Source organism: Notolabrus celidotus, chromosome 24 (genome assembly GCF_009762535.1).
Source record: "Notolabrus celidotus isolate fNotCel1 chromosome 24, fNotCel1.pri, whole genome shotgun sequence".
Lineage (NCBI taxonomy): Eukaryota > Metazoa > Chordata > Actinopteri > Labriformes > Labridae > Notolabrus > Notolabrus celidotus.
This window is the reverse complement of record NC_048295.1, coordinates 1,856,610-1,882,607: the sequence shown is the minus strand read 5'-3', so window position 1 is coordinate 1,882,607 and position 25,998 is coordinate 1,856,610. Positions and strand designations below refer to the sequence as shown.

The window sequence follows — 25,998 nt, the reverse complement described above, 5'->3', positions numbered from 1 at the left end:
AAAACACTCATTGGAGTAAAAGCTGTAAAACTCACAGCAGGTCCAGACGGTCCAGGGAGTCCAACCACCTGAGTACAGAACAAACTCAATGAGACTTCCATTCAATCTTTATGAATGGATGCACACTGTTTCTATTGTGTCTCTACTTACATATGGGATATCACCTGGTTCCCCCTTCTGTCCCTGTAAAAACAAACACATAACACTGATTTAATTTGATGTTCTCTGCATTTGTTTTCATATGAATCTATCTTAAAATGATTCAGAACTCACCTTGAAGCCCATAATGTCTTTGGAGAAACATTGAAAAAGACAGTTAGAGCATTATATTTATATTTTCTGCACAGTGATGCATCTCATCAAGACAGATATTAAGAATCATCTCACCTATCATCCTGCCTGCACTGGCAAAGTTTTCACAAACAGGGCAGCACTCTCCCTCAGGTGTGACCACTTTCTCACAGTTTGATATCAGCTCACACTGAACCTCATCACAGATCGCCACACCGTTATCACAGACACACACGCTGCACGGCTCCGGCTTCCAGATGTCGTTGTGTTTGTAGACCTGCTCATCCACCGTGCAGCTCTCACCTGGAGACTCATCTGCTGCTGAGACTGAGGACAGAATCACAGCAATACATCAGAACTAAGACATGTGAAGAGCTTCACAGTGTGACTAGATTAAAGAAGCACTCACCAATGAGGGGTTCAGTTTTGGGCTTGGATGTTGAGCCTGGAGTTAGGCACACGGGGCAGCACTCGCCCTCTGGGGTCACAGTTTTGTCACAGTCGCCGAGGTCCTCACAAATCACCTCTTCACACACAGCTTTCCCGTTATCACACACACAGATCCGACATGGCTCCGGGTTCCACATGTCGTTGTTAGCGTAGATTTTTCCATTTTCTGTGCAGGTGTCTTTGGGAAAGAAAAGAGAGAGTTACATTTGCATTTTAGTGGATCTGATGGAGCTGAAAGTCTCCTGGCAAAACATACAAAAAGCATCATTTAACAGACATGTCAAACTTCAGTCAAATACTGAATCAAATCTTTGATAATGCAGCAACATCATGTCTAACTTTCATGCCAGCAAGTATCCCAAAACATAAGAAGTGGCTGATTATTTTAAAGCTTCTATGTGTTGACTTTTTTGTGACTTCAGCATCCTCGCTGTACCATTTAGAACCACAGGAGGGCACCAAAGCCACAAACTAAAACCAAATACATAGAAGCTTTAAGCAAGCCATTAATGACATGACATTATTGATGAACAACATGACAAAGGTGGCATCAATTTCCCAGAGGAATACACCTTATTTGGAAAGTAAGATGCTTGCTCAGCTTCTTTTTGTGAGGCTGGTTTTGCTGCACAAAAGTCAGCTGAGAAGGAATCTTATCAGCAAAAAGTCAAAGTATTCCTGTTTCAAACGGACGACACAGTCAAAGGGAAACTCTGGACACAATACTGAGGAAACAAACAAGTCATTTCAAGGTTGTGTGCACACAATGGAGCCTGAAGAGAAGAGCTTCAGGCTGGGAGACGACACAAAAAGCTCCAGCAGTCCTTCCAGAGATGAGAGACTGCTTTAGTCGAGTGAAATCGACACGAACACGGCAAGAGAAGTACCAGGATGCAGAATATTTGGTGGTGGGATTCGTTCCAGTTTACCAGGGTCTGCAGTCACGCACACGGGGCAGCACTCGCCCTCTGGGATCTCTGTGGCCTCGCAGTCACCTAACTCCTCACACACCAAGTCCTCACAAAACACCGTCCCCATTTCACAAATACAGACTCGACACGGCTCTGGTTTCCATATCTGATTGTTGGAGTAGACTTCTCCATCCTCTGAACAGGAATCTTCACAGGAAAGAACAACTCACGTCATTGCATGTACACAGAGAGAAATGAAGACTACAGACTACATGGATCAAGTCTGACAAAGTCGTTGACCTGCTGACCTCAGCAATAGTTCAGCATCTGATCCAGGTTTTAATTCATCACCCTTACACCTGCAAATCTGATGAGTCTTACTGTACTTTGCATAGTTTCAAGAAACTAAACAGAGGTGGCAAACTTCATCAACATTATACCTGCTTTGTAGAATCTTGTAAGACGGATTTGGACTCTTATTTTTGGATGCTTTGATCACTTTCTCTGTCTTTGTTTCTTTGAATCTAAAGGCTAGTTTCTAAAGATCCCCTGATTGATCATTTTAGAAAGTTCAAGCTGCAACACAGATTCAAACAACTTTTTTTTGAGTCTCTACGGAGCCTCTGAAGCATAAGATGAACTTTATCACCCTTGCAGGACTTCAGGAGCTCCATAAGTCTCAGATCTCTCTCTCATAAAGTCAAGATGTTTATCGGATGGTATCTAAGTCTCTGAGTGTTGCACTGTACCAACCTAAGAGCAATTAGTAAGTATTTTTTAAATCACAAGAGGATTTCTGTGCATGATATTTTTGCAAAGCTCTCTGAGTATGCAAATGAACATTTCAAACACTTGTATCATCCTTGTATGAGACATGAACATGAACAAGTCACAGAAACAAACAGATAACATGTTGAGAAAGTTTTTGGGGTCAGACAGTTTGAAATGCACCAACCAATGAAACTATAGTGATAAAATTGCTCCCAGTCATCAAGTGTATTTCAGTCTTTAAGTGATCACCTTTATTCAAAATGTAAAGTCTCTCTTTTAACCACCTCATAAAAATCCACATAAACAGACCCAAGGTGGGACTTTCAAATGTGGATATTTATGGACCCACTCTGACATCTCCTCTGCCAAGTATCAGCTTCTTATTAAATATTTATTACCAGTTTTATTGTCCATGCTAGGAGGCGGTGGTGGTGCAGTCGAGCACACGGGGCAACACTCGCCCTCGGGGGCCTCGGTTGTTTGGCAGTGCTTTAGCTCCTCACACACCACCTCCTCACACACCACAGTCCCCGTGTCGCACACACAGATCCGACACGGCTCTGGGCTCCATGTCTGATAGTGGGTGTAGGTGTGTCCGTTTTCTGTGCAGGTATCTTCATGAGACAGAACAGCAGCTGGGGTCAGTAAGGAAGCTGATGCCCTTTCAGTTGGCAGTGAGGGGATCATTATGGGGTTTCCACAGAGAAGGACTTTTTAAACTAACATAGTAAAGCCTATTTGATAACAGCAAGCAGCTCTCTTTAACTATGATATATACAAAGTCCTGTCACTATAACACATGGTCTATTTGAACTCTGACACACTCGTATGTTTAGCTGCAGTGGAGACACTCCTTCAGAGGCTTTCAACAAGAAGAAACACTCGTGGTTCTTGTGGGTTTATAATTGTTTAAACTTGTAAACATCTCAGGGTGAGAACTGTTTCCTCTGCTTGGACTGTGGAGCTTGTGGTGAAGGCAAACAATGAAAGAATGAGTCCATGGCACTCATGAGTCAACACTTCAGCAGTGCCGCCTTCACTTTGCTTCAACTGGACCACACTGCAAAAGCTGGCATGTGTTGCAGAGGAATCCACTTTCAGGAAAAGACTTTCTGTCCAGGTCGGGTAAACCTCTACAGACACAGGAAAAGTCAAAGCTTGTTTACACTTCTTTTCCTTTCCTCTCTGTGTAACTTCATGCATGCATGTTGGATCCCCCTGCATGTCCTGCTGCCAGAAAGCCCCATAATGATGCGTCCCACCAACTGAAAGGAGAGGTGCTGAGTAAAACCAGAGTCCCCAGTCTGAGGGAACAAACAGCATTTACCTGCGTCAGTGTCTGTACTCTGAGTCGGTGCTGCAGCCGCTGAGCACACGGGGCAACACTCGCCCTCTGGAGTCACAGCCGTCTGGCAGTCACTCAGCTCCTCACACACCTCGTCCTCACACACTACAGTGCCCGCATCACACATACAGACCCTGCACGACTCCGGGCTCCATATCTGATAGTTGGAGAAGACCTGTCCGTTTTCTGTACAGCTGTCTGAGTCAAGCACAGCAGCAATGAAAACTGTGTATTTACACCCTCCAACCGTCATGACACTTTGTCTGTGTGCAGGAGACATGAGCAGGTATTAGTGGAGTCAATCAGAAGAGGGAATAATCAGGAATTCAAAGAGAAACAGACTTTTCTTCTTCCTATAAGTACAATAAAGATTACAAACTTAAACACCAAAATTGCATCACTGCAAACTAAGAAGGGGATGCAACTGCAGTTTCCACCTTTAGCCACTAGGTAGCATCATTACTAAGAAATCAAATATCATCCAGCCTTCATTGGGAGAATGCATAAGAACAGAAGATCTATCTGCAGCCTTGGACCAAGTTTATGCAAAGAGCAAAAAGTGCAAGGTCAAAGGTCTAGCATGATCCTGCAGCACAGAGGTCTGCATCTTTCATACAAGCTGTGAAAAACTAGTGCAGTAAGAAGCTGAATATTTCCCTCTGAACTGTAGAAGAGCTGCAGCATAAACACTAAAGTATTGTTTTCACCGTGATGATCCTCAAGCACTTTAAATACATGACATTAAAACAGGCATAAATTACTCTGTAGGCCGATAAACTCAGACACTTTGAGACTTTGAGGGAACTTCCACTGATTGCACACAAGAGCGCTCATCATGTGGAGGAAAGTGCTACCCAGGCTGTGAATCAAGCTGTTTTATAATGTCCTCTGTGGCTCTGGAGGATAAAAATAACACACTTTTAAACGTGTCTTTAGGCTGAAGCCTCAACAATCCAAATGTTAAGAGTTTTACTCCTTTTGCAAAGATTTGGAGTCACAGAGATCACCAAGAACCTGCATCAATCTGGGGTCTAATGTTTCAGAGATGTTGGTATCTACCAGTTTGATAAAGGGGATGTGTGGATGCGTGGGTTCTCTCCTCCTCCTCCTCCTCTCAAGTCAGCTGGGATAGACTACAGTCCTATTTAAAGCCTTATTAGTGCAATCTTAGAGGAGACTTTTAGATCCATTCAAATCAAGTCTTGGACAAAACCTCAGATTCTCACAGCACTCTGAAAACTTTGCTTTCCATGGCTTATGTGCAAAATGATAAAATGCCTTAAGTTGCATTCAGTCTGCAGGATAATAACATCTTCATGCAGAACAAACCTGGACAGACTTTTTTGTAAATCTACCGTCTGGAGGAGTCTGACAGCTTGTTGATTTATGTTAAAAAATGAGGCTCCAAACTAAGAATTAAACCTCTTCTAGCACCAACAGACACTTTCAGGTAAATCACCACTGAGCTGCATTAAGTGAGGCACTTCTCATTGACTAGACTGTGGTTAAATCTGACAGCTCCTGGCTGTAAATGAGACTATAAACACGTCTGTATGTCAGTGTGTCATCATCTGTAATCATCTTTGCTGCAGTAATATGTCTCTATCTCTTTCTTGGCTCCAGCTATAAAAATGAAACTGAATGAGGGGTATAGTTTCCCTGTTGGCACAGCCATTCATCTACATGTCATTTAACCAGGAGGTATGCCTGAAATTTAAAGTGTAATGCACCTCTGGCATCCCATAATTTACTTAATTTGTGGTACAAATGCAATTAAAGCAAGAAAAAAAGAAGCTTTTGAAAGAGATGTGTGTCAGACTTATTTATACATGTAAGCAAGTTAAAAATAAAATGTCTATGAGTCTGATTTCTGGCTATCTGATCCTAAAGCTGCAGCCGCAACCTTCAGTTGTGTGTCATTCCTCATAAAAAGAAGGAAAAGTCTCAGGGAAATCTAAAAAAGAAGGCAGAAAGAAGTCAAATATGGCCACCTGCTACGAGCTCTGTGCTGCATATTTTAATCTGTGCAGTTAAGCGACGTCCTAAGTACTAATTATGTGGTGGAGCCTCTCCCCGCGAGAGAGGCTGCTTTTCAAAAGCAGAGAGTTATTTCAGGGGAAACCACAGCGGCTGTATTATACGTTTGGTTTGGGTAGAAGTTGTGGTTTCACTTTATTTGGGAACGCAGAGTGGGGCCACACCCGGAGAACCCTCCTGCTAAGAAACCTGCTGGACCCAGAGGAGCTGCATGGAGGACACATCTAAAAGCTCTGAGCTGGAGGTTTAATCTGCAGCTTTTTCAGCCTCAGGATTCTTATTACAGTTTTTACAGTCTTTGCTGAAACGTCCATATTTGTTGGAATATTGACCCTTTTACTCCAGACAATACTTTAAGTTTGCAAATTTGTAAATGAACTACAGTTGTCATAGTTAAAAGCTATAATTTAAAAACATTTTTAGACACTTTAATGTGATTATAGCTCAGATATATACACAGCATGACTAACTGTGGCCTTGGAAACTCCTTATGAAGCTTGTGGTCTGCAGACACCCTGACCTCCTACTCACAGGTTTATTATTAACATTATTCAGCTCATATAAACTCTACCTTTTCTGTAATGTTTCCAAAGGGACACTTGTTTGGCTGGGTAACTAAAAAAAAGTCTCACACTGTTAAAACAGAAGCAAGAAAACCTAAAAATAGACAAACTTTTCTCATTTTTCCAGATCTTACAGCCTCAAATATTCAACTAAACCTAGTCAAAAAGAAGTATGCACTCATCCACACCTGTGTTACATCTATTATGACTATGTGTACACCTTAAATGAAATAAAAGACTTAAGTTAAGTCAGGAGAAACACAAATAAACGTTCTGCAGCTGTTGTTGGTTTCTTGCATTCAGACTCTGGGCTCTCTCTCTGTCATTTTTCCCACTCAAACAAACACAAACTCACAGACACCAAGCCAAGAACAGCGCACTAAAATCTAAAACAGCCAGCAGACATCTTAACAGGCTGACATAAATCATCAGAGAGCTCAGCCCATAGTTCCTCCACAACAACCCAAGACTAACCTGCTCCTGAAACAAACACATGAACACTCAAAGTGACTCTTTAACTCCACCTGAGCTCTACGTGTTGGCGGGTACGCTTCATGTGAAACAGTACTCATTTCCTCTATAATAGCAGCATGCTTATAGCCGGCTGCAGCGGCCTATTTGGCCGGTTGTTGCTGTTTTTATATCCATGTGGGAAAAGTCTTCTATTGTAGGGTGTGTGTTTGCTCGCTGCTGTACCAGATATTTTAAACTGATCCTGGTAATGTTGCTGTAATGACGATTCACAGGTAGAAAGCAGGAAAACAAAACACTTATTTTACAGACGTTTTACTACTTCTCTCTTTTTTTATTGAGTGCTGGATGATTTAACCTCTTCAGAGCTCTGAAGACATTAACAGAGGAGACTAATGATCATCTGTGAAGCATGTAAAGCCAACACATAGAGTGTACAGACAGTTAGAGGTTAAAGAAAGACCTATGTTAGCTTCTGCTCATATTCTAATTAAAAAATAATGTTTCAGGGAAAAATTGCAAAAACTAGGGATATTCCAACGTGACAAATTAGTTGTTCACTACATTCTTTGAATGCATTGCATGCAAATGTATACATTTTTGAAGTCCTTGTTGTTATGGTCCTGATTTGTTGTGTGATTTGCCCTAACCCTCTCTCTCTCTGCCTGCAGGTTGCATGGGTAGGGGCGGGGCCGGTCTCCCCAGCAGTGAGGCTCATCAGGCACACCTGTCCCTGATCTGCTCATCAGCACTGGCTTCTTAAGCCACCACCAAACACTCCTCCAGTGCCAGATTATTCCTCTAGCCGCATGCTCCATGTCCCGTTGTAGCCTTACTCCTGAGGAGATTCAAGCCACGCTTTTCTGTTTACTTATCTCGAGTTGTTTCCAGAGGATTGATTCCTAGTTTTTGTTTGTGAGTTTTTGATAGAACCTTTTTCCCCTTTTGGGTGATTTTGTGTTACTCCTAGTTTTGTACTTTTTCTCAGTTGTTTTTACCCGCAAGGCGCTTTTTGTTGAACCTTGGTTTTTGCTTAATAAATACTTTTTCCCTGTACTCTGCATTTGGGTCCTAGTCCTTTGCTCAAGCCGTAACACTTGTAGGAGGTCTGTCAAAAAATGTTTGGTTTGTTTGTTGAAATGAGGATGTTTTGAGAGCTATGCTTCCTCTTACTGTCTGTTTTCAGTCTGACAGCAAGGTTAAATGATGATCTACATCACTGTTGTGGCTAGCTGTTTCTTTAAGTCATTATGCTAAGCTAGGTTAACACTCTGCTAGTTAAAGCTTCATTTTAAGGTACGCACAAGAGAGCTGTTTCAATTTTGTCATCTACTTTTTGCAGCAAAGCAAACAAGTGTATGTACAGAACAATAAGCTCCTTTTATTCTGTAGTTTATGTTGCATTAATCTTACATATCAGTTCAAATCTTTTCTTTTGCAGCTTCAGTGGAGGTGAACTTGGATGGAACATGTGAGACATATTTCATATCCAGCATCCCTCTCTCTGGGTGTGTCTTGTCTGCCTCTGGCCCCCGAAGTCTGACCAAAATTAGTGGCCTTCTTTTGTCCGTCCCATTCGCACGGCCACATCATTATAGCCATGGCGCTCTGAACCCCGTCATTCAGCTTCAACCTCGCACTGAAATAGCTCTGCTAACCTTTACGCATGCTTTAGTTTGTACAGCAGCCTGTAGGGGAGGGAGATATTTCTGACACAGGATCACATCCACTAGGACATTTTATTATAGAAGAGCCACATCTTCTCTTTTCAGAAAGTGTCGTGAGTTTAGGATCAACTGTGAGGATAATTTACCCTCAATATAAAGCACCAATGCCCCTTCTCATCCCAGAAATCTGAGCTTGGTGTTACCTTTCCCACCTTTGATTCATTCCTGAAAAGTTTGCAGCTTCCACAAGAAATGTAAGTCAAGAAATCCCTCTTAATCATCACTCAGTGGCTTCACAAACAGGAAAAAGGTGTCCCGTTTAAGGCGTAATAAGCCCTTTTGGTCAAGGTTGTGGGTGTGATTTTAACCTTCAGTTACCAAACCACAACACCAGTGTGGTCCAGCTGCACACCCAGTTTGACTTTTACTGAAACACCAAGCAGAAAATCTGCAAGATAACCAAAAACTTCCAAAACCACTTCCTAAACTTTGAAAAGGGAAACACAAACCAAGGATATGATGGGAAAAACAAACAGAAATGATAAAAAGCATGTACATTTCATCAGAAAAACAGAAGGAAATACTTTAGCAGGGCTTTTAAATCATTAAAAATCATAAACCTGCAGGGATCATGAGGTGCTCCTTGTAAAAACATTGAATGTGCAGAAGCTTTGACAGTAAGGCCGTACAGGCCGCTGAATAAAACAAAAACTGCTTTTCAAGAATCCTTTTTTATGCACAACAAAGTTCAATGTCTTAAAGCACTTTTATTATATTTCTGAGCTCCTGTTTTAAACAAATATCAGCTGTAAACAAAGAAAAACAATCACACAACAGAATGATTTTTGGCACTCACCATTCTTGCTATCTTCTTGGCACGTCACGAAGATCACCTGAGCCAAGGTGAGGACCAGGCAGACAGTAATCCTAGAGTGAAACGAGGGGCCCATGTCTGGATGCCAGACATGCAGCGTCCTCGAACAGAGGCAGGGAAGTCACAGAGAGAGAGAGCCAAACCCCGAGCTACAGCATCCAGGCTGAAAAATCCAAATATCCCTGAGTGGAACAGGCTCCTGGATGAGAGATTACTGCAAACTGAAACAAGCTCCCTCTTCACCCCCTCCTTCTCCAACTCTCCTCCTCCTCCTCCTCCTCTATCATCATTTTTTCTTGCTTTATTTCAAAGCCAACCTCCTCCTCAGGCTCTTCCCTTGAAAGATGCAGCTAATTAAAGACTGTGGAACATTAGTCCAACCAAAATGAGCGATGAAAGAGAGATGATGCAGGAGACATATTTTTCCTGAAAGTTGAACATTTGCTTTCAGGTTGTCGATTTGAAGGGACAGTTTTCTATATATTTTCAAATCCTCATAACAACTGGAGATGTTCTGTCTTCTGATACATCAATGAAACCCCAGATTTGTGTCTACTTGTTGACCTCAATCCATGCACTCCCTCCAGGTTAAGCGGTCTACAATGTGCATGTTACATTTATCTGATGTGTTTTCCAGGGCAAAGCTCTGGCAAGTCGTAGCCGACTGTAAGTCCCAGAGGAAGAGAACAAAACATATATCAAGACTTCTCCTCTGCCATCATGTCCTCTATGTAGAGTCCTGTATTCTTAACAACCGATTTAATCTGGATTAGTGTGATCAAAACCTTCCTGCTGTCGCATTTCTGTCACTGCATGAGGGGGATTTCACTTGTTTCTCTTGCTAAACAACTTGGGTCAGGAAGTGTTTCAGGTGCTCGGGGAACAGACTGATTTCACATTAAAGAGTCAGGACAGAACCACAGGGGACAGAGAGCGCAGCAGATGGGAAGACAGTGAGAGTGTAGGTAAGCATGCAGTTGTTTTGTGCCAGCTGCAGAAATGTTGCACAAAAATATATCCTTTCACCAACTGTCTAAAGTGTCAGCCCCTGAAACAGCCTGTGCATGCTTACATTTCCTCTTACTGTGCATGTCATTTGGACTATTTTAAAGCATTGGCGGCTGTCATGTGAAATATTGAACTACCTGTCTGATTATAAGATTTCTGAAATGTGAGCTGCTAGCGATCCTGGATAGTAAAAATATGATTCCCAAACTGAGATCATTCTTATTCACATAAAACCTTTATACAATGGGGCCCATGTGAGAAACTAAGGTTGAAAGCTACCTGTGTGACCCACTTTAGTTCCTGGACTGGTGAAATGATTTCCTCCTTCCTTGAATCCTGCTCCCTAGAAATTACAAGACCTTTTAAGGCCAAGGGGTAAAAATTACAGGGAGTGTAATGTATAGAACCTACCTCAGCTTCTTGCATGTGGCGTTTAAAACCTTCCCAGCTATTTCTGGATGTAAAGACTAGACAGAAAAGCAACCACAGCAGAGATCAGCCTATGATCGTGCAACGCAGGACACACACACACACTGTGAAGGGAGGCCACCAGTCATGGATGGAGGTGGACATTATCCAAACTAAAAAAAGCTGCAAGAAAGAACATCAGTTTGTATGAAAAGCCACAGAGGCATCCCTGAAAAAATAACCCAGATGATTCCTTTCCAGGCTTTTAGTTGAGCAGATGTTTGGTGCTGAGTTTGATTTAGTGGGTCAAGCTTTAGTCAGCACTTAGAGATGAAAACTAGATAAAACTGGATGACACAGCTCCTGTTATTTCTTTTTCCACCTCCTTTGTCACATGACAGGAAGCAGCAGGCTTACAGTGACCTCTCCAGTTAACACACACCTTTTGTCCCGTATTATGTTACACACTATCTGCATTATTTAACATTTCACGGGTCTAAAAGAACACTCCCGAATTAGCTACTCCATTCAGGAGAGCACACAAACACCAGCAATGGACCTAACAGTCTGTGTGACACAGTAGTCCTCTTTAAAGGACCAGTTTTTAACCTGGTTTGGTGCTCGTGCATCCTTCGACATGTTTTCAGCAGCCACTAAGAATTTTGTGAGGCAGGTTGGAGACACAGGGAGGCTGATCCCGGTCCCCAGCCTGAGCGAGGCAGACCGGTACCAGCCCCTCAGTCTGGTCACCAGGAAGAGGAAGAGGCATTTCTGGAAGAAGAACAAGTACGCCTCGACCCCTTTTTCTCTGAAGGACATCCTGGTAGGAGAGAAGGAGATCACAGCAGGTAGAGTATTGATACTGTTGTAAGGATTATTGGAGTATTTGCTTTCAGATAGGAGGAGGCAAGAGTTGGAGGTGATTGCACTTACAGATGTACTTAAAACAAAGATTTCCTCCCACAGGAGTGTCGTCTTATCAGCTCCTAAACTACGAGGACAAATCAGACGTGGCCCTGAACGGTCGATTAGGAAACCATCTCATCAATGATGTGGGTTTTAACATCAGTGGGTCGGACTCTGTGGCCGTCAAAGCCTCGTTCGGCATCGTGACCAAACACGAGCTGGAGGTGCCCACGTTACTGCGAGAGCTAAACTCCAGGTAAGAATCTGAGAGCTCAAACAGCTGCTGAACGTTTCACTGTCATCAGAGTGAGATCAGGAGAAGAGCCATCTCTGTAACCAGTATCTGCTTCTGATTATTTATTCATCATATTGATAACACAGATGACACCAGTCAACTTTCCTCTGCACATTTCACCCTCACGTGTTCCTCCTCCTCTTAATGTGACATCCTGAGAATCTAAAGTCTTTCACATTAAAGCTTTAAGTTGATCCCTGACCTCTGACCTCCTTGTGACAGCAGAAATATGAGGACAGGGTTTCCCCTGTGAGGATGAATAAATGATCATGTTATTCTACACTGCAACACATCACACATGCAGGAGCTACATACGAGCATACAGGAGGTCAATGTGAGACACTAGTGCAGACAAACATGTTGTTGTTTTATTTGATAAGTTCATCATATCCTCTGATGGTTTCTCAGGAAAGTGGATCTGGATCACTGCCTGGTTCGTCAGTCTAAAGAAAGCGGACGCACCGTTCTGTGTGTCGTTGTGGAGAGCATTCGGACAACACGTCAGTGCTCTCTGACCGTCCACGCCGGGATGAGAGGGACAACCATGAGGGTAAACATCACATACACAGACTGCGTTTTTATTTGGCTTACACTTAGTAATAGTCTACATGAATTAACACAACAAACTTGAGCTTTAGAGGAACGAAGGAGAGTGAAATTGGGGACAAAACTTCTTTGAAATGACAAATACTCCATTTCAGAGTGCCACATGCTTTAAAAACTTTCCCTTCATGATGCTCTCATGCTTCTTTGTTTCTGCAGTTTCAGATCGACGATGGCAGAAACCCCAAAGGTCGAGACAAAGCCATCGTCATCCCGGCTCACACCACCATCGCCTTCAGCATCTGTGAGCTGTTTGTACGACTGGACGGACGTCTCGGTAGGAAGGACACTGATCCTAAAACCTTAAGACCTTTATTTCTCTGACATATTAGGATGACCAGGTTCAGAGTGGAAAGATGCAAAGACTACAAAACCTGAAGTGCTGCTCTCAGTTTTTCTGACTCCCACTTTAATCCACGACAAACAGAGAGTGTGATTAAAGCCGACGCAGCACTTACAGGATAGGGAGAGAGGTTTAAGTGAAAATTTAAGGATTATGAATCCTTTCATGGATGAAAGCTGCGTCCCACATGAAAAACTGCAGGTGCATCATTTGGGGGTAACACCTGAGGCAACTCAGTTCTCTTAACGCCATAAATTCTGATCTTTAAAGCAAAGGGGTGAAACTATATTTTACTCTACACCTTTATATGTCAGAGTGTCTTTTCTTTTTGTGCAGAGTTGTGGCATCATTATGTTTTCATCCCAAAGGCCTCCCTAAAGGTCTGATATTTCTTCTTCTGTCAGATCTTTGTGTAGCTCCAGAGTCTCAAGGAGGATTTGAGCGGGAGCAGATCAGGGAGCAGCTTGGTGGATTCGTCAGTCACTTCTCGATGGGTCGACTGCGGCGCTTTCTGTCTGGGATCATCTATGGAAACCCTTTCAGAGCAGGTACGATTATGACCTCTGCAACAACATGTATGCTCCATAACTTCCACTACAGTGTTCTGTATCCAATGTATTCCTAGAAAACAGAACATTCGAGGAGCTCACCCACTCTGACACATACATGGACGACATGGTGACTGACTACTACGAGAAAGCAGCCAGCATGACAGACGTCTCCACCGCCTACCTGAGGGAGAGCTCTCACACACGGGTCAACCTCCTCAAACACAACATCCCCAAAGGAGCGTGTGCGCTCTGCGGGATGGGCAACCAGAAGCGGGAGACTGTGTACGGCTGTCTGGAGTGCTCCAGCGGGGGACAGAAGTATGTCAGGCTGCATGTGGTGCCCTGCTTCGACCTCTGGCACAAAACCCTGAGGTGAAGAAGAGAAGTTTGTACATGAACCCAGCTGTCTGAAGTGCTTGTTTTTACTGCTGATGGAGGACACTACAAGTGCAAGTGTTTACAAAATCAAAGTCAGAAAAACAGGACAGGGAGCGGACTATTTATCAACCAAAACACCTCAAACTGTGATTCAAGCAACGGCCAACAATTCCAATTAAAGAGGCTAAAATAAACGTGTTGTTTTCTCTCATATCGCAGCAACATTCACAGTTTACTCTTGGCACTGACCCATTTTTACACGTGTGCTGTGCATGAGCTGTAACTTCCAGATGTTCAATTATTCAGCGGGGGTATTGGGTGAAAATAAACAAAAGGGATCATGTGGAGGCCAGGAACAGCCTGAGTGTGTTTGTCATGTATCTGAGCAGACACTCTGCTTTAAATGTATTGAATGTGTGTGCGGCAGTGGCTCAGTCCATAGGGACTTGACTTGGGAACCGAGAGGTCGCTGGTTCGAGTCCCAGTGTGGACGAAGTTTGGCTGGAGAGGTAGCACTTGCCTGGGCACTGACATCTCTCCCTAAGTGCATGTGTGTGCATTGTATGAATATACCAAAAACCTGTACATATAGCATGGCTGAAAAATAACACAAGTGAAAAAATTTAATTTCCCTGTTGTTGTTCTTCTTCAAAAATGATATTAGAAAGCTCTTTCCACTTTAACTCATTTAAATAGCTGCTTTTGAGTCTTTTAATAATTTTTATGAGTGGAAATATTCAGACTAGGTCCTGCAACATAAAAATACTAAATTAAATGTATATTTAAATTATTTGTGAGTTAAAATATGTTCAATCTGATAATACAACAGTCAAACTAAACAGTAACACACCCTATTACAGCTTAGGGAGCTTTAGAAATTTATTTTGGTTTTTCTATTTACTCGATTGATATTTCTAATATTTATTTAGCACATTTTATCTTAGTGTTTTCTCTCCTTTTTGTCTTGAATATAGATTAGGGTGCCATGTTTGATTTTCAGCTGTTCCCCTCCAGGCCGCTAGAGGGCGCTGCTCCCTCACTTTGCCCTAACTAAAGCCGGAAGTGTCAACTGTCAACAAAATGCAAACACGTGTGTAGTAGCAGCGTAAAAGAAGCATGTGTAATAATAGTCCTATTATCACACTTCTACAGATGAATTAAGGATTTTAAAATAATATATAAGAGTGGAGTTTAAGGAGGGATTGCTGAAATGAAGTTCGCTTACAGGGTGAGTACTGAACTGCTAACTTAGGAGAGTAAAAGTGAGACCATGAAGAAGAACTTCATTCAGTTTATTAAGGAGATATGACTGAGAACTTACCTGATAGAGTGCAGTTGGTGTTGACTTATTGTTATTATATATGGTTTGTATGTAAAGGACAGAAACAGGATTAAAGATTAAAAAGGAAAAAGGGGGAAATAAAAGGTAAACTGTGTCTCATACGTTTCATTTGGATCTCTGGGGCTCTCACAGAAGCTTTTAATGTCATGAAAAGAAACATTTTTAAAGAAGGAACTTTTCTCTGTCTTAGTTTTCCAACCTGCTCGGAGCTGTGTATCGTCAGGGGAATTTAAACTTCTCCAAGGATGGTAACTCTGTAATCAGTCCAGTGGGAAACAGAGTCTCTGTCTTCGACCTGAAAAAGTAAGACCTAGTTAAAGACATCACATGTTTGTTGATAAATAGAACTTTGATGGAGTTTGTTGCAGAACTAATAAACTGTATATCCTTTGTTTTGTCCTTTAGCAACACATCAGAGACTTTACCAATCTCAACAACTAAAAACATCACATGTGTGGGTCTCTCTCCTGATGGGAACCTTGCTATCATAGTGGATGAAGGTGAGATGATGCACTGCTTTTTAAAGATGTATCATAAGAGTATAAGTGTCCTGTTGCATAAAACATCAGAAATCTAAATGTGTTTTTGTTTGTGTCACACAGATGGGGCAGCGTTGTTAGTCAGCCTCGTCACTCGAGCCGTCCTTCATCATTTCCACTTTCACAAGCCTGTCAGCAGCATCCGCTTCTCACCTGACGGCAGGTAAGGATGTCTGAGATGCGTATATACACATTCACAGTTTAGAGTTGTGATGATGCTAACCTGTGCTGTATTCTTCCCTCTCAGGAAGTTTGTAGCAACGAAGGATAATGTAGCTCTGATGTATCACGCTCCTGGAAAGCAGCGTGAGTTTAACGCCTTCGTGTTGGACAAGAGCTACTACGGTCCCTACGATGAAACCACCTGCATCGACTGGACGGATGACTCCAAGTGAGTAAAACTTACAAGTCAGGACTCTCACTTTAATATTTCATCACATACTGTTAAAGGTAAACATGGGAGCAACACATTCCTCTGTGTGACTCATGGTTGTGACTTTTCCTCCAGGTGTTTTGTGGTGGGCAGCAAAGACATGTCCACGTGGGTGTTTGGTGCTGAGCGCTGGGCCAACCTCATCTACTACTCACTGGGCGGGCACAAAGACGTCATCGTGGGGTGTTTCTTTGAGAAGGACAGCCTGGACGTGAGTTTATTACTGCAAGAAAATTCCAAATAAAAGCTCCAGACTTGAACACACATCTTTAGTGAGTGTGTTTTTCTGTGTTTGTAGCTGTACACAGTGAGCCAGGACGGGACGCTGTGTGTCTGGGAAAGCGACACCGAGCTGGACGGCCTCGTCTTGACGAAGAAGAGCATTCCCAAGGAGGAAGAGGAGGAGGATGATGAAGAGGAGAGGATAGAGGGGCAGGAGGGAGAGGTGATCAGAGGGAAGGCAGAAGCTCCGAAAGAGAGGAAGACGAAAAATGTGCGATTCAAGCAGAGGAGCAAGTAAGTTTTATGTTTAAGAAGGTCACTCTTGTAGTTTCAGTCGTTCTTTGCAGCCTGAAGCCCTTTCAAAAACACAGCATAAAGTCATCCTGTGACACTTTTAAAGGCAATCATCCAGCTCTCCATTAGTCTTTTGGCTTCACAAAGCGGATGTATTTGTCCCTTGGCTGCTCTGAAACTGTGACAGGAGCATCAGCATTTGTAAATCAGCATGAGCTTCATCTTTGAGCCAAGGCGTTGTCCTCACCTTTCTTTTTAGGAGAGATTCAGAAACTGCAGAAAACTACTTCACTGAGTTTTCAATAAAGACACTAACTGCTCTAAAGAGAAAGTCCATCAATGCTTGTTCTCCTCCTCTTTCAGGCACTTCTTCAACAAGGAGGGAGACTTTAACAACTTAACAACTGCAGCCTATCACAAGCAGACACACATCTTAGTCACTGGGTTTGCCTCTGGAGTCTTCCACCTGCACGAACTCCCAGAGTTTAACCTCATTCACTCCCTCAGGTGAGAGAAAGTAGACTTGTTATGTTGAATGACACAAATATAAAAGTTTGAATGTGACCTCTGACCCATGAATGCTTCCTCTCTCAGTATTTCAGACCAGAGGATCTCCTCAGTGTCCATCAACAGCTCTGGAGACTGGATCGGCTTTGGATGCTCAGGTAAGACGTCAGACTTTCCCAGTATGTCCTGCTTCTTCCATATTTTGATTAGTTTATTAAAGATCTATTTGTTCAGGGATGGGTCAGCTGCTGGTGTGGGAGTGGCAGAGTGAGTCGTATGCCTTCAAGCAGCAGGGACACTTCAACAACATGGCCTCGCTGGCGTACTCGCCGGACGGACAGTACGTCGTCACTGGAGGCGATGATGGCAAGGTGAGCGTGCACACTTTGTTTTTATTTGTCATCATTTTAAAGAGATAACTGTAAGGCAGGAAGTGTTATGTTGACCGCTGTGGTTTGATTCCTGCAGGTCAAAGTGTGGAACACAAACAGCGGCCTCTGCTTCGTCACCTTCACCGAGCACACCAGCAGCATCACCAACGTCACCTTCACCTCAAGCGGCTTCGTCATCGTCAGCGCTTCTCTGGATGGGACGGTCAGAGCGTTCGACCTGCACAGGTGACCCTCCCACACCTGGTCGTCTTCCAAAAGTTTGATGACTGGAAATAGAAAGTGTTCTGTATACATTAACGTGTGTGTGTGAATTGATTTATTACAGGTACAGAAACTTCCGGACGTTCACGTCACCCCGGCCGGCGCAGTTCTCCTCCCTGGCTGTGGATCTCAGTGGAGAGCTGGTGAGCGCAGGAGCTCAGGACTCCTTTGAGATCTTTCTGTGGTCCATGCAGACCGGACGACTTCTGGAGGTATTTCATGACACATAATGATTCTCTTTGTTATATTTTGAGAGTTTTTTGTACTGAATCTAATAAATATGTGGTTTGTTCTTCTCTCTGTGATCGTTTAGGTCCTCGGGGGTCACGAGGGTCCAGTCAGCTGTCTGTGTTTCAGTCCAGTTCAGTCCATCCTGGCCAGCGCCTCGTGGGATCGAACTGTCCGGCTGTGGGACATGTTGGACAGCTGGCAGGTCAAAGAAACACTTCCCCTCACCTCTGATGGTAAACACTGTCCCTCCTCTCAAGCATCATTACATATGTCCTGTCTGTCATGTTTCTGGATCATGTGGAGTGACCGAGTCTGTTTTTGCGTCCTCAGCTCTGTCAGTGTCGTACCGGCCTGATGGTCAGGAGTTAGCTGTGGCCACTCTGAACGGGGAAATCTCTTTCTGGAACCCTCAGGAAGCCACACAAACCCGCTCCATATCCGGACGCCACGACCTGGAGCTGGGCCGCAAGGAGACGGATAAAGTGACAGCCAAACAGACCGCGAAGGGGAAGTGAGTGAGAGAACTGGACGCACTTATTCATGTCAAACCAGGTGACTGTGGACTCTGATTCAGGTTGTGTTGTGTTCTCTTTGTGCATCCAGGTCGTTCACATCACTGTGCTACTCTGCAGACGGGGAGTCTATTTTAGCAGGAGGGCAGTCTAAGTTTGTGTGCATCTACAACATCAAGGAGCAGATGCTGATGAAGAAGTTTGAGATCTCCTGTAACCTCTCCTTTGATGCCATGGAGGTACAAACTCACCTGCAGCTTTTAGAGCAACACATAACTGCAACACTCATGAGGATTCTCAGTCTTGACATTTTGCTTCATGTTGTGGTCTTCTAGGAGTTCTTGGACAGGCGGAAGATGACTGAGTTTGGCAGCCTGGCTCTGGTGGACGAGGGAGCTGGAGATGGAGATGGAGTCAACATCAGCCTGCCTGGAGTCAGAAAAGGTACGCAGTATTATTCAGTCAGAGAACTTAAATCTCTAAACAGAGGCTCAGGAACTTAAAGGATCTTTGTGTCTGTATTCACAGGTGACATGAGCTCTCGACATTTTAAGCCAGAAATCAGAGTGACCTCGCTGCGGTTCTCCCCCACTGGTAGGTGAAAGAGTTACTAGATTGGATAAATCAGCAACTTTCATCAGTTTTTAAGCCACCTTTTTGCAGATTCACAATCCTCAGATAAAGAGAGGATCTATTAACAACAAGGGAAACAAGCATACTTAAAATAAAGTGTTTTCAATACTTCTCAGGACGGAGCTGGGCAGCCACCACCACAGAGGGTCTGCTGATCTACTCCCTGGACAGCTCACTAGTCTTCGACCCGTACGACCTCGACCTGGACGTGACACCAGCGAGCATACATAAACAGCTGCGGCTTCAGGAGTGGACGTCAGCCATCGTGCTGGCGTTCAGACTCAATGAGAAAGCCCTGAAGCAGGAAGTGCTGGAAACTGTGCCGCATGATCAGAGTGAGTTTAGATTTCCCAAGCACTGTGACGTCCGGGTTATTGACCGTCAGATTAATGGAGTGTGTTTTTGTTCCAGTCCGAGTCGTGTGCAGCTCTCTCCCTGACATCTATGTGGAGAAGCTGCTCGGTTTTGTGGCGGCGTCTTTGGAGAAGTCGGGTCACCTGCAGTTCTACATGACGTGGGCTCAGAGTCTGCTGATGCTGCACGGACAGAAACTCAAAAACAGGTCAGCTTTGCATCATAACATCCTGAGGAAAATGTTTACTTACCACATTCGCTTCATTTTAAGGACCTGAAAGTTGTACAGTGAATACTTTTGTGACTGGTTATTTAAATTTTTTTGTGCAGGTCTGGAGCGATTCTTCCCACCCTGCAGGCGCTGCAGAAGAGCATCCAGAGACACTTTGATGATCTATCCAAACTGTAAGTCTCAGCTTCCTCTAAAATATCAGCCTCACTGTCCCCGTCATATTTATAGTGTAAGAGTGAATCACTCAGACTTGAACATGTGTTTTGTTCCCACAGGTGTGACTTCAACAAGTACAATATTCGCTATGCTGTGGCTCTGTCGAAGCAGAGGGGCATAAAGAGAGCAGCTGAGGAGGACAAAGGAGAGGAGGAAGATGAGGAAGAGTTGTCTGAGGAGATGAGCGAGGCCTCCTTGGACGGTGCAGACATGATTCTGTAGGCCTGTAATAATCCGCCTCATTCCAGCAACAGATGATGTTGGACTTTGAAATGAAATATATTTCTGTGTACGCAAGAAAATCTGATGAACTGTTTTTTATTAAAAACATATAAATGTGAATGTTTTGTGTGCATTTTTCCTTTGTAGTGTCTGTCCGTGTCTCACAGAGAGATACCGCAGGTCTTTTCTTCCTGCAGTGGTCAGACTATAATCAATAATATATACATACGTGTGATTTTAAGATATGCTTATCTTTTACCTCTTTAATTTTGATTTTAAATTGAATTGCTAATAACTTTTTAATATATTTTTATTTATAGGCTCTTGTTTGCTTTATATATTTATTTTGCACTCTGTCTACTCTGTTACTGTAACACTTGAATTTCCCCGTTGTGGGATGAGTAAAGGAATCTCTTATCTTATCTCTTAGTTATGAGGCATACATAGTTTATAATTTATTCATCAATATTTAATACATCAGAAAGTTTAATAAAATTAAAAATAATCAGTTTTGATTGGCATGAAAATGACATTTTTCCTCTCAAAAATGAAAGAAAAAAGGACAAAATTCAAGAACTACTATTTAGATCCAAATCAAACTACATTACCCAGCAGCCCTTGCGGCAGCAAAGCGGAAGAGACGTACTTTGAGCCAAAATGAGGGAAAATAAGAACATGTCCGAGTCCCCCTCTCAAGCGGGAAAAGAAATACCATCGAAAAAACAGAAACTGAGCAGTGACGAGAACAGTAACCCCGATTTATCAGGAGACGAGAATGTAAGAGGATGATCTGAGTGGATCTTTGAGTTTCAGACCTGTATTTACATGTAGCATGCTAGCATCGTGCTAACCGGCCGGCTACAGCAGCTAGCTCTCAGCTTTGTTCACCTGAACCGGCTGCCCTAAAGCAGCTGATGTGAACCATGATTTAAGCTTGTTTCTGCATAGTCTGCTCAGAATACTCTACAGAATGATGTTGATCTTTGTGTTTGTGTATATGCATGATACTGACAGCCTAAACATCAGGCATTCACGTGCAAGCTGAAGTAGGCGTTAGCACCAGCAGCTAACACAGGGGAAGTAGGGAAATGTGATGAAAATGTGTTTAAGGGCTGAGTTAATATAAATCAGCTCTGTAGCTACTGTCTAAAAGAAAGGTGTACACTTCAGACACTGACTGGAGTTGATGTGGGATGCCCTGTTTGTGACAAATCAGAGCTATTAAGTGTTTATTACATGTTATTAAAAATCTATGAGCATGCATGTGATACAGAAATGATTGAAATCACTGATCTAAGGGTGATCTAATTGTTCAACAGCTCCAGGAATCCAGCAGCAAGATGCAGATCATTGCACACATCATATCATAGCATATCTTCTCCTATGTGCAGGAACAAGTCTATAATAATGTGTACACAGCTGCAGATACCTACAACCTCTCAGTCCAAATCACCTGTGTCCTCTTTGCATTCGTAGGATGATGCTGTCAGCGTTGAGAGTGGGACCAACGCAGAGCGCCCAGACACACCCACCAACACTGCCAATGCTCCGGGCAGGAAGCTGTGGGGAAAGGGCAAGTGGAAGTCCAAGAAGTGCAGATACTCCTTCAAATGTGTCAACAGTCTGAGGGTGAGTACAGTCGGCACACCCGGACCTGGATCAAGCTTTGGACACACGACTTGTTCAGCCGCCACACACACACAATATTAGAGTGGTTGTTGATGCACATGAGGAGAGGTGTGGCTGCGTCTGCAACAACAGCTACAAGAACAGCTGATGAGCAGCTCTTCTTAATAACCGTGTATTAATGTCTTCAGGAGGACCACGGCCAGCCGCTGTTTGGAGTCCAGTTTAACTGGCACAGCAAGGAGGGAGACCCGCTGGTGTTTGCCACCGTTGGGAGTAACAGGGTGAGTGATGAAGGCTCGGTTGTAACAGAAACAGGGTTTTTTGCAGGGTACACATATGAGGAATTTATGTCAGATTATTATGAGCTACACATGGAAGGATGTCTAATCAGATTGAGTTTTTCCTTGACTGTTGTCTGTTTCTGTCTCCACCAGGTCACTCTGTACGAGTGTCACTCTCAGGGAGAAATACGCCTCCTGCAGTCTTATGTGGATGCAGACGTATCCTTTCACTCTGTAAACAGGCTCCTTCCTCATTCTGCCTCTGACAGAACAGGTACTGTGAAACCTGGAGGAACAGAAACATAGCAGTACACTTAATGACCTGTCAGCTGACTGCAAACAAACAATGACTGAGTTGTCAGTCTTGAGATGTTTAATAAAAATGTGTGTTGCACTTTGTGTTCTTAAAAGTATTAAAACAAGATGTAATGTGGCCATGGTTTCTACCCTGACATGACATCATTTGACATGAATCTGGTTTCTCCAGCTTCTTAAAAACCTCCAGAAGAGTTTTCATGTTTGATTTTGTTGACTTAACGCTGACGAAGGCGGATGAGAACTTCTACACGTGTGCCTGGACCTACGACACCAACACAAGCCACCCTCTGCTGGCTGTAGCCGGCTCCAGAGGCATCATCCGGATCATCAACCACATCACGATGCAGTGTATCAAGGTACAGGTCTCACACATGTGCCGCTCATCTTAATCCTGGACATGGCATGAATGTCTGGGATTAAAAGGTTGATATTGTTTCTAATGCAGCATTATGTGGGTCATGGAAACGCCATCAACGAGCTCAAGTTTCATCCCAGAGATCCGAATCTTCTTCTGTCTGTCAGCAAAGGTAAAAAACAAACAAACATATGAATAAATCATTCAACTATGACCCAGAAACAAGAACAATATTCTTTTTTATGAGGTTAAGACATCAGCAGTGACAGCGTGAGATTAAGACACAGTAACATCAACTCTGATGGCTTTATTGACCTCATCTGGACTGTAAAAATCCTCCCACATTCCAGGTTTGGTTCTTCCCTCCTTGTGACTCAAGCACGTCTGTAAAGTTTAAAAATGGAGGATTGTTTTTATTACTTTGTGATCATCAGGTGGTTTCTTAACCTCAGTGTGTCACAGCAGAGAGCTCGAGTGTGTCATGAGATCTTTAATTTCAGCAGGTGAATGTTGACTCTGCACATTTCAACAGACTCCTTTAGTCTCCTGCTGTCAGAGCGTTTACACTGAAACTGAATCAGAGAGCTGTGATGGGGTACTGAAGTCCTGAATACCCAGGTCACACAGACAGACAGTGATACATGTTAAACATAGAAGCTTAAGCTCAATAAAGTTCTTCATATTGTCGTTCTTGTTTCCTCAGATCATGCTCTCCGTCTCTGGAACATCCAGACGGATACGTTAGTGGCGATATTTGGAGGAGTGGAAGGTCATCGAGATGAAGTCCTGAGCGCTGTGAGTGTTTTAGAATCCGCCCCTCGCTGAGTATCTAACCTCAAACCACTCAGGGATTTAAACTGATCTGTTCTCTGCTGCAGGATTTTGATCTTCTAGGTGAAAAGATCATGTCCTGTGGGATGGATCACTCCTTAAAGCTCTGGAGGATCAACTCAGAGAGGATGCAGAAAGCTATCAGAGGGTCTTATGAGTACAACCCCTCCAAAACCAACAGGTAAGAAAATACAGGGTCTGTTTTTACCATGCACGCTACAGAACCCTCTCTTATTCAAGTGTTTCATGGTTTATTCTCCTCTTTTCAGGCCGTTTGTCTCACAGAAAATTCACTTCCCCGACTTCTCAACACGAGACATCCACAGAAACTACGTGGACTGTGTGCGGTGGCTCGGGGATCTCATTCTGTCCAAGGTAAGTTAAAATAGTAAATCAATCAGCATCACGTCCAGCCAAAAACCTGCTTCGTATCTGTTTTAAAAACCCGCTTCCCATGACCCGTCTCTTCAGTCGTGTGAAAACGCGATCGTCTGCTGGAAACCGGGCAGGATGGAGGACGACATCGATCACATCAAACCCAACGAGTCCAACGTGACGATCCTGGGCCGCTTCGATTACAGCCAGTGTGACATCTGGTACATGCGCTTCTCCATGGACTTCTGGCAGAAGGTACAATCATTAAACATCCACCTGTAATGAGATCTTTGGGCTGAACACTGAAGTGGGGCTTGAATCTTTGTGTTTGCTGAATTCCAGATGCTGGCTCTGGGGAACCAGGTGGGTAAGCTCTATGTTTGGGACCTTGAAGTTGAGGATCCACATAAAGCAAAGTAAGTTAACAAGAACAGACATTTCCCCTGTCACTGATAATGATTCAGAGATTACAATCAGAGTAAGTGGTGTTTTTTTCCCCAGGCTGCATGAGTTAACACGCCCCACTCTTTGCTTTGCAGGTGCACCACGCTGACCCTCCCCAAATGCACCTCAGCGATCCGGCAAACCAGTTTCAGCCGTGACAGCAGCATTTTGATCGCCGTGTGCGATGACGCCTCAATCTGGCGCTGGGATCGACAGCGCTGAGTCTCTTTTGTTTGTTTTGTTTTTTTAAATGAAGACTTTTTTGTTCCCTCTCTCCGCCTCTGAAACCTGCAGCCCTGCTGTGCAGATCCACTCTGCAAGAAATGTCCATGTCGTCTCACCTGAAGTCTAAGAGTGTGTCTTTTATTTCCTGTAAAGAAGTGAGGAGCTGTGCCAAGCTGTGATGATTGTTTTGTTACTCTGGCCAAGGAGATTGATTTCACTTTCTGCTTCAGGAAGTTTCAGGAAAAACATCAGATGTCCCAGATGTTACAGAAAGTCGTATAACATTTTCTACCTTACAAACATCTCTGTTTTCAGAACATGTTTCTGTTCTTTTGTTTTCAAATACAAGTTCAAAGTTTCAGAGAACTTCTTCTTAAAGCATGTTGGTGTTGTTGGAGGATAAGTGCCTTGTAGCTTCCTATGCAGACTCAATCATCAGACCTTTTTAGATCAAGCAGTCGCTCCACAGTCGGGGACGCTTTTCTGCAAAATAACAACACAAAATGAATGCTGCTGTCTCCGTCTGTCTTGGCAGATTTTCATCACTTGTTTTTAGGAAACAGAAACTTTAGGGCACCACAGATGAAATGACCAGAGGTGGACATCTCTTGCAGGGGGCTGAGTCGTTTGTTCCGACACCAAAAGATGAAGATGTTTTTTTTTTTATTCAGTTTTAAATGTTTTTGTCTCTTTGCATCTTTTTAAAAATAGTTTGCTTTAACTCCCCTCACGGTTACCTCCACACAGCACACTCAATAAAAGGTATTTTGTAAATATACACTCAGGAGTGCAATCATTGAGTCCTGACGATGGAAAATATGACTTTGTTATCCTCTGCATTTTAAAATTGATTCACGGTGCTTGATTTTAAAGTTTTTAGACATGACCGGACAAAATAGAAGTCTCATATTCAGTCCACTCTTTAGAATAGACTCATATTTGGCAGATAAATGCTTTATTGCAAGGTTTAGACATTCACTTTAAATATTTGAACATCTGAGGTCTTATTTCTGTTGCTGCTTTATTTCAGGAGTAGATTGAAGTTGTTTTTTCAGTGAATTAACTAAGTAAGTAATTAATCTGGATTTTATTCTAAGAAATACTGAAGTCACAAGTCTGCTTACACAGAGCCCTGAGTCTTTTTGATTTAGAGCTTGTAATTGAATATATTTACAGTACATATATCTTCAGTTTGAAGGCTTTAATTCTGTTCCAGACTTTCCCTTTAAACACAGCGCGTAAAAGTAGATTACAGCTCGAGTTTATGACCTGGAATGA

At 43.2% G+C, this 25,998-nt stretch overlaps 4 protein-coding genes across 4 annotated transcripts; 3 read left to right on the top strand and 1 right to left on the bottom strand.

Moving 5' to 3' along the window:
• Positions 1–31: 31 nt before the first annotated feature.
• On the bottom strand, positions 32–9,603 carry LOC117808474 (cysteine-rich motor neuron 1 protein-like). Its single transcript, XM_034678230.1, has 5 exons — positions 9,363–9,603; positions 701–919; positions 388–618; positions 165–183; positions 32–68 (listed from the first exon to the last, which is right to left on the bottom strand). Exons 1-5 carry the CDS (start codon positions 9,454–9,456, stop codon positions 32–34), a joined length of 600 nt encoding a protein of 199 aa, XP_034534121.1. The 5' UTR covers positions 9,457–9,603.
• A 1,628-nt stretch (positions 9,604–11,231) lies between these two features.
• pjvk (pejvakin) lies at positions 11,232–14,112 on the top strand. The gene is made up of 6 exons (XM_034678043.1): positions 11,232–11,644; positions 11,763–11,958; positions 12,406–12,547; positions 12,760–12,877; positions 13,348–13,491; positions 13,569–14,112. The coding sequence occupies exons 1-6, from the start codon at positions 11,434–11,436 to the stop codon at positions 13,868–13,870; spliced, it is 1,113 nt and encodes a 370-aa protein (XP_034533934.1). The 5' UTR covers positions 11,232–11,433; the 3' UTR covers positions 13,871–14,112.
• Positions 14,113–14,913: 801 nt separating this feature from the next.
• Positions 14,914–20,382, top strand: pwp2h (PWP2 small subunit processome component). The gene is made up of 21 exons (XM_034678082.1): positions 14,914–15,100; positions 15,405–15,517; positions 15,620–15,714; positions 15,817–15,916; positions 16,001–16,144; positions 16,262–16,397; positions 16,485–16,702; positions 17,066–17,209; positions 17,297–17,367; positions 17,444–17,580; positions 17,678–17,826; positions 17,927–18,074; positions 18,176–18,326; positions 18,424–18,604; positions 18,697–18,844; positions 18,941–19,049; positions 19,134–19,199; positions 19,355–19,573; positions 19,650–19,800; positions 19,923–19,997; positions 20,100–20,382. Exons 1-21 carry the CDS (start codon positions 15,083–15,085, stop codon positions 20,260–20,262), a joined length of 2,736 nt encoding a protein of 911 aa, XP_034533973.1. The 5' UTR covers positions 14,914–15,082; the 3' UTR covers positions 20,263–20,382.
• A 494-nt stretch (positions 20,383–20,876) lies between these two features.
• eed (embryonic ectoderm development) lies at positions 20,877–25,498 on the top strand. The gene is made up of 12 exons (XM_034677961.1): positions 20,877–21,039; positions 21,739–21,891; positions 22,080–22,172; positions 22,326–22,391; positions 22,721–22,846; positions 22,936–23,017; positions 23,549–23,640; positions 23,724–23,857; positions 23,946–24,051; positions 24,148–24,306; positions 24,394–24,467; positions 24,591–25,498. Exons 1-12 carry the CDS (start codon positions 20,920–20,922, stop codon positions 24,715–24,717), a joined length of 1,332 nt encoding a protein of 443 aa, XP_034533852.1. The 5' UTR covers positions 20,877–20,919; the 3' UTR covers positions 24,718–25,498.
• Positions 25,499–25,998: the final 500 nt, after the last annotated feature.

Excerpts from the sequence above, each read along its gene's own strand:
- eed (XM_034677961.1), top strand. The coding sequence starts at position 20,920 with ATGAGGGAAAATAAGAACATGTCCGAGTCCCCCTCTCAAGCGGGAAAA. Across the intron at positions 23,641-23,723 it reads GAGATGAAGTCCTGAGCGCT|GATTTTGATCTTCTAGGTGA; the intron begins GTGAGTGTTTTA and ends TCTCTGCTGCAG. Across the intron at positions 24,307-24,393 it reads CCATGGACTTCTGGCAGAAG|ATGCTGGCTCTGGGGAACCA; the intron begins GTACAATCATTA and ends GCTGAATTCCAG.
- pjvk (XM_034678043.1), top strand. The coding sequence starts at position 11,434 with ATGTTTTCAGCAGCCACTAAGAATTTTGTGAGGCAGGTTGGAGACACA. Across the intron at positions 12,548-12,759 it reads TGAGAGGGACAACCATGAGG|TTTCAGATCGACGATGGCAG; the intron begins GTAAACATCACA and ends TTGTTTCTGCAG. Across the intron at positions 12,878-13,347 it reads ACGACTGGACGGACGTCTCG|ATCTTTGTGTAGCTCCAGAG; the intron begins GTAGGAAGGACA and ends TTCTTCTGTCAG.
- LOC117808474 (XM_034678230.1), bottom strand. The coding sequence starts at position 9,456 with ATGGGCCCCTCGTTTCACTCTAGGATTACTGTCTGCCTGGTCCTCACC. Across the intron at positions 920-9,362 it reads CCAAGAAGATAGCAAGAATG|ACACCTGCACAGAAAATGGA; the intron begins GTGAGTGCCAAA and ends TCTTTCCCAAAG. Across the intron at positions 619-700 it reads CAAAACTGAACCCCTCATTG|TCTCAGCAGCAGATGAGTCT; the intron begins GTGAGTGCTTCT and ends TTCTGTCCTCAG.
- pwp2h (XM_034678082.1), top strand. Across the intron at positions 16,703-17,065 it reads CGATTCAAGCAGAGGAGCAA|GCACTTCTTCAACAAGGAGG; the intron begins GTAAGTTTTATG and ends CTCCTCTTTCAG. Across the intron at positions 18,075-18,175 it reads AGACCGGACGACTTCTGGAG|GTCCTCGGGGGTCACGAGGG; the intron begins GTATTTCATGAC and ends GTGATCGTTTAG.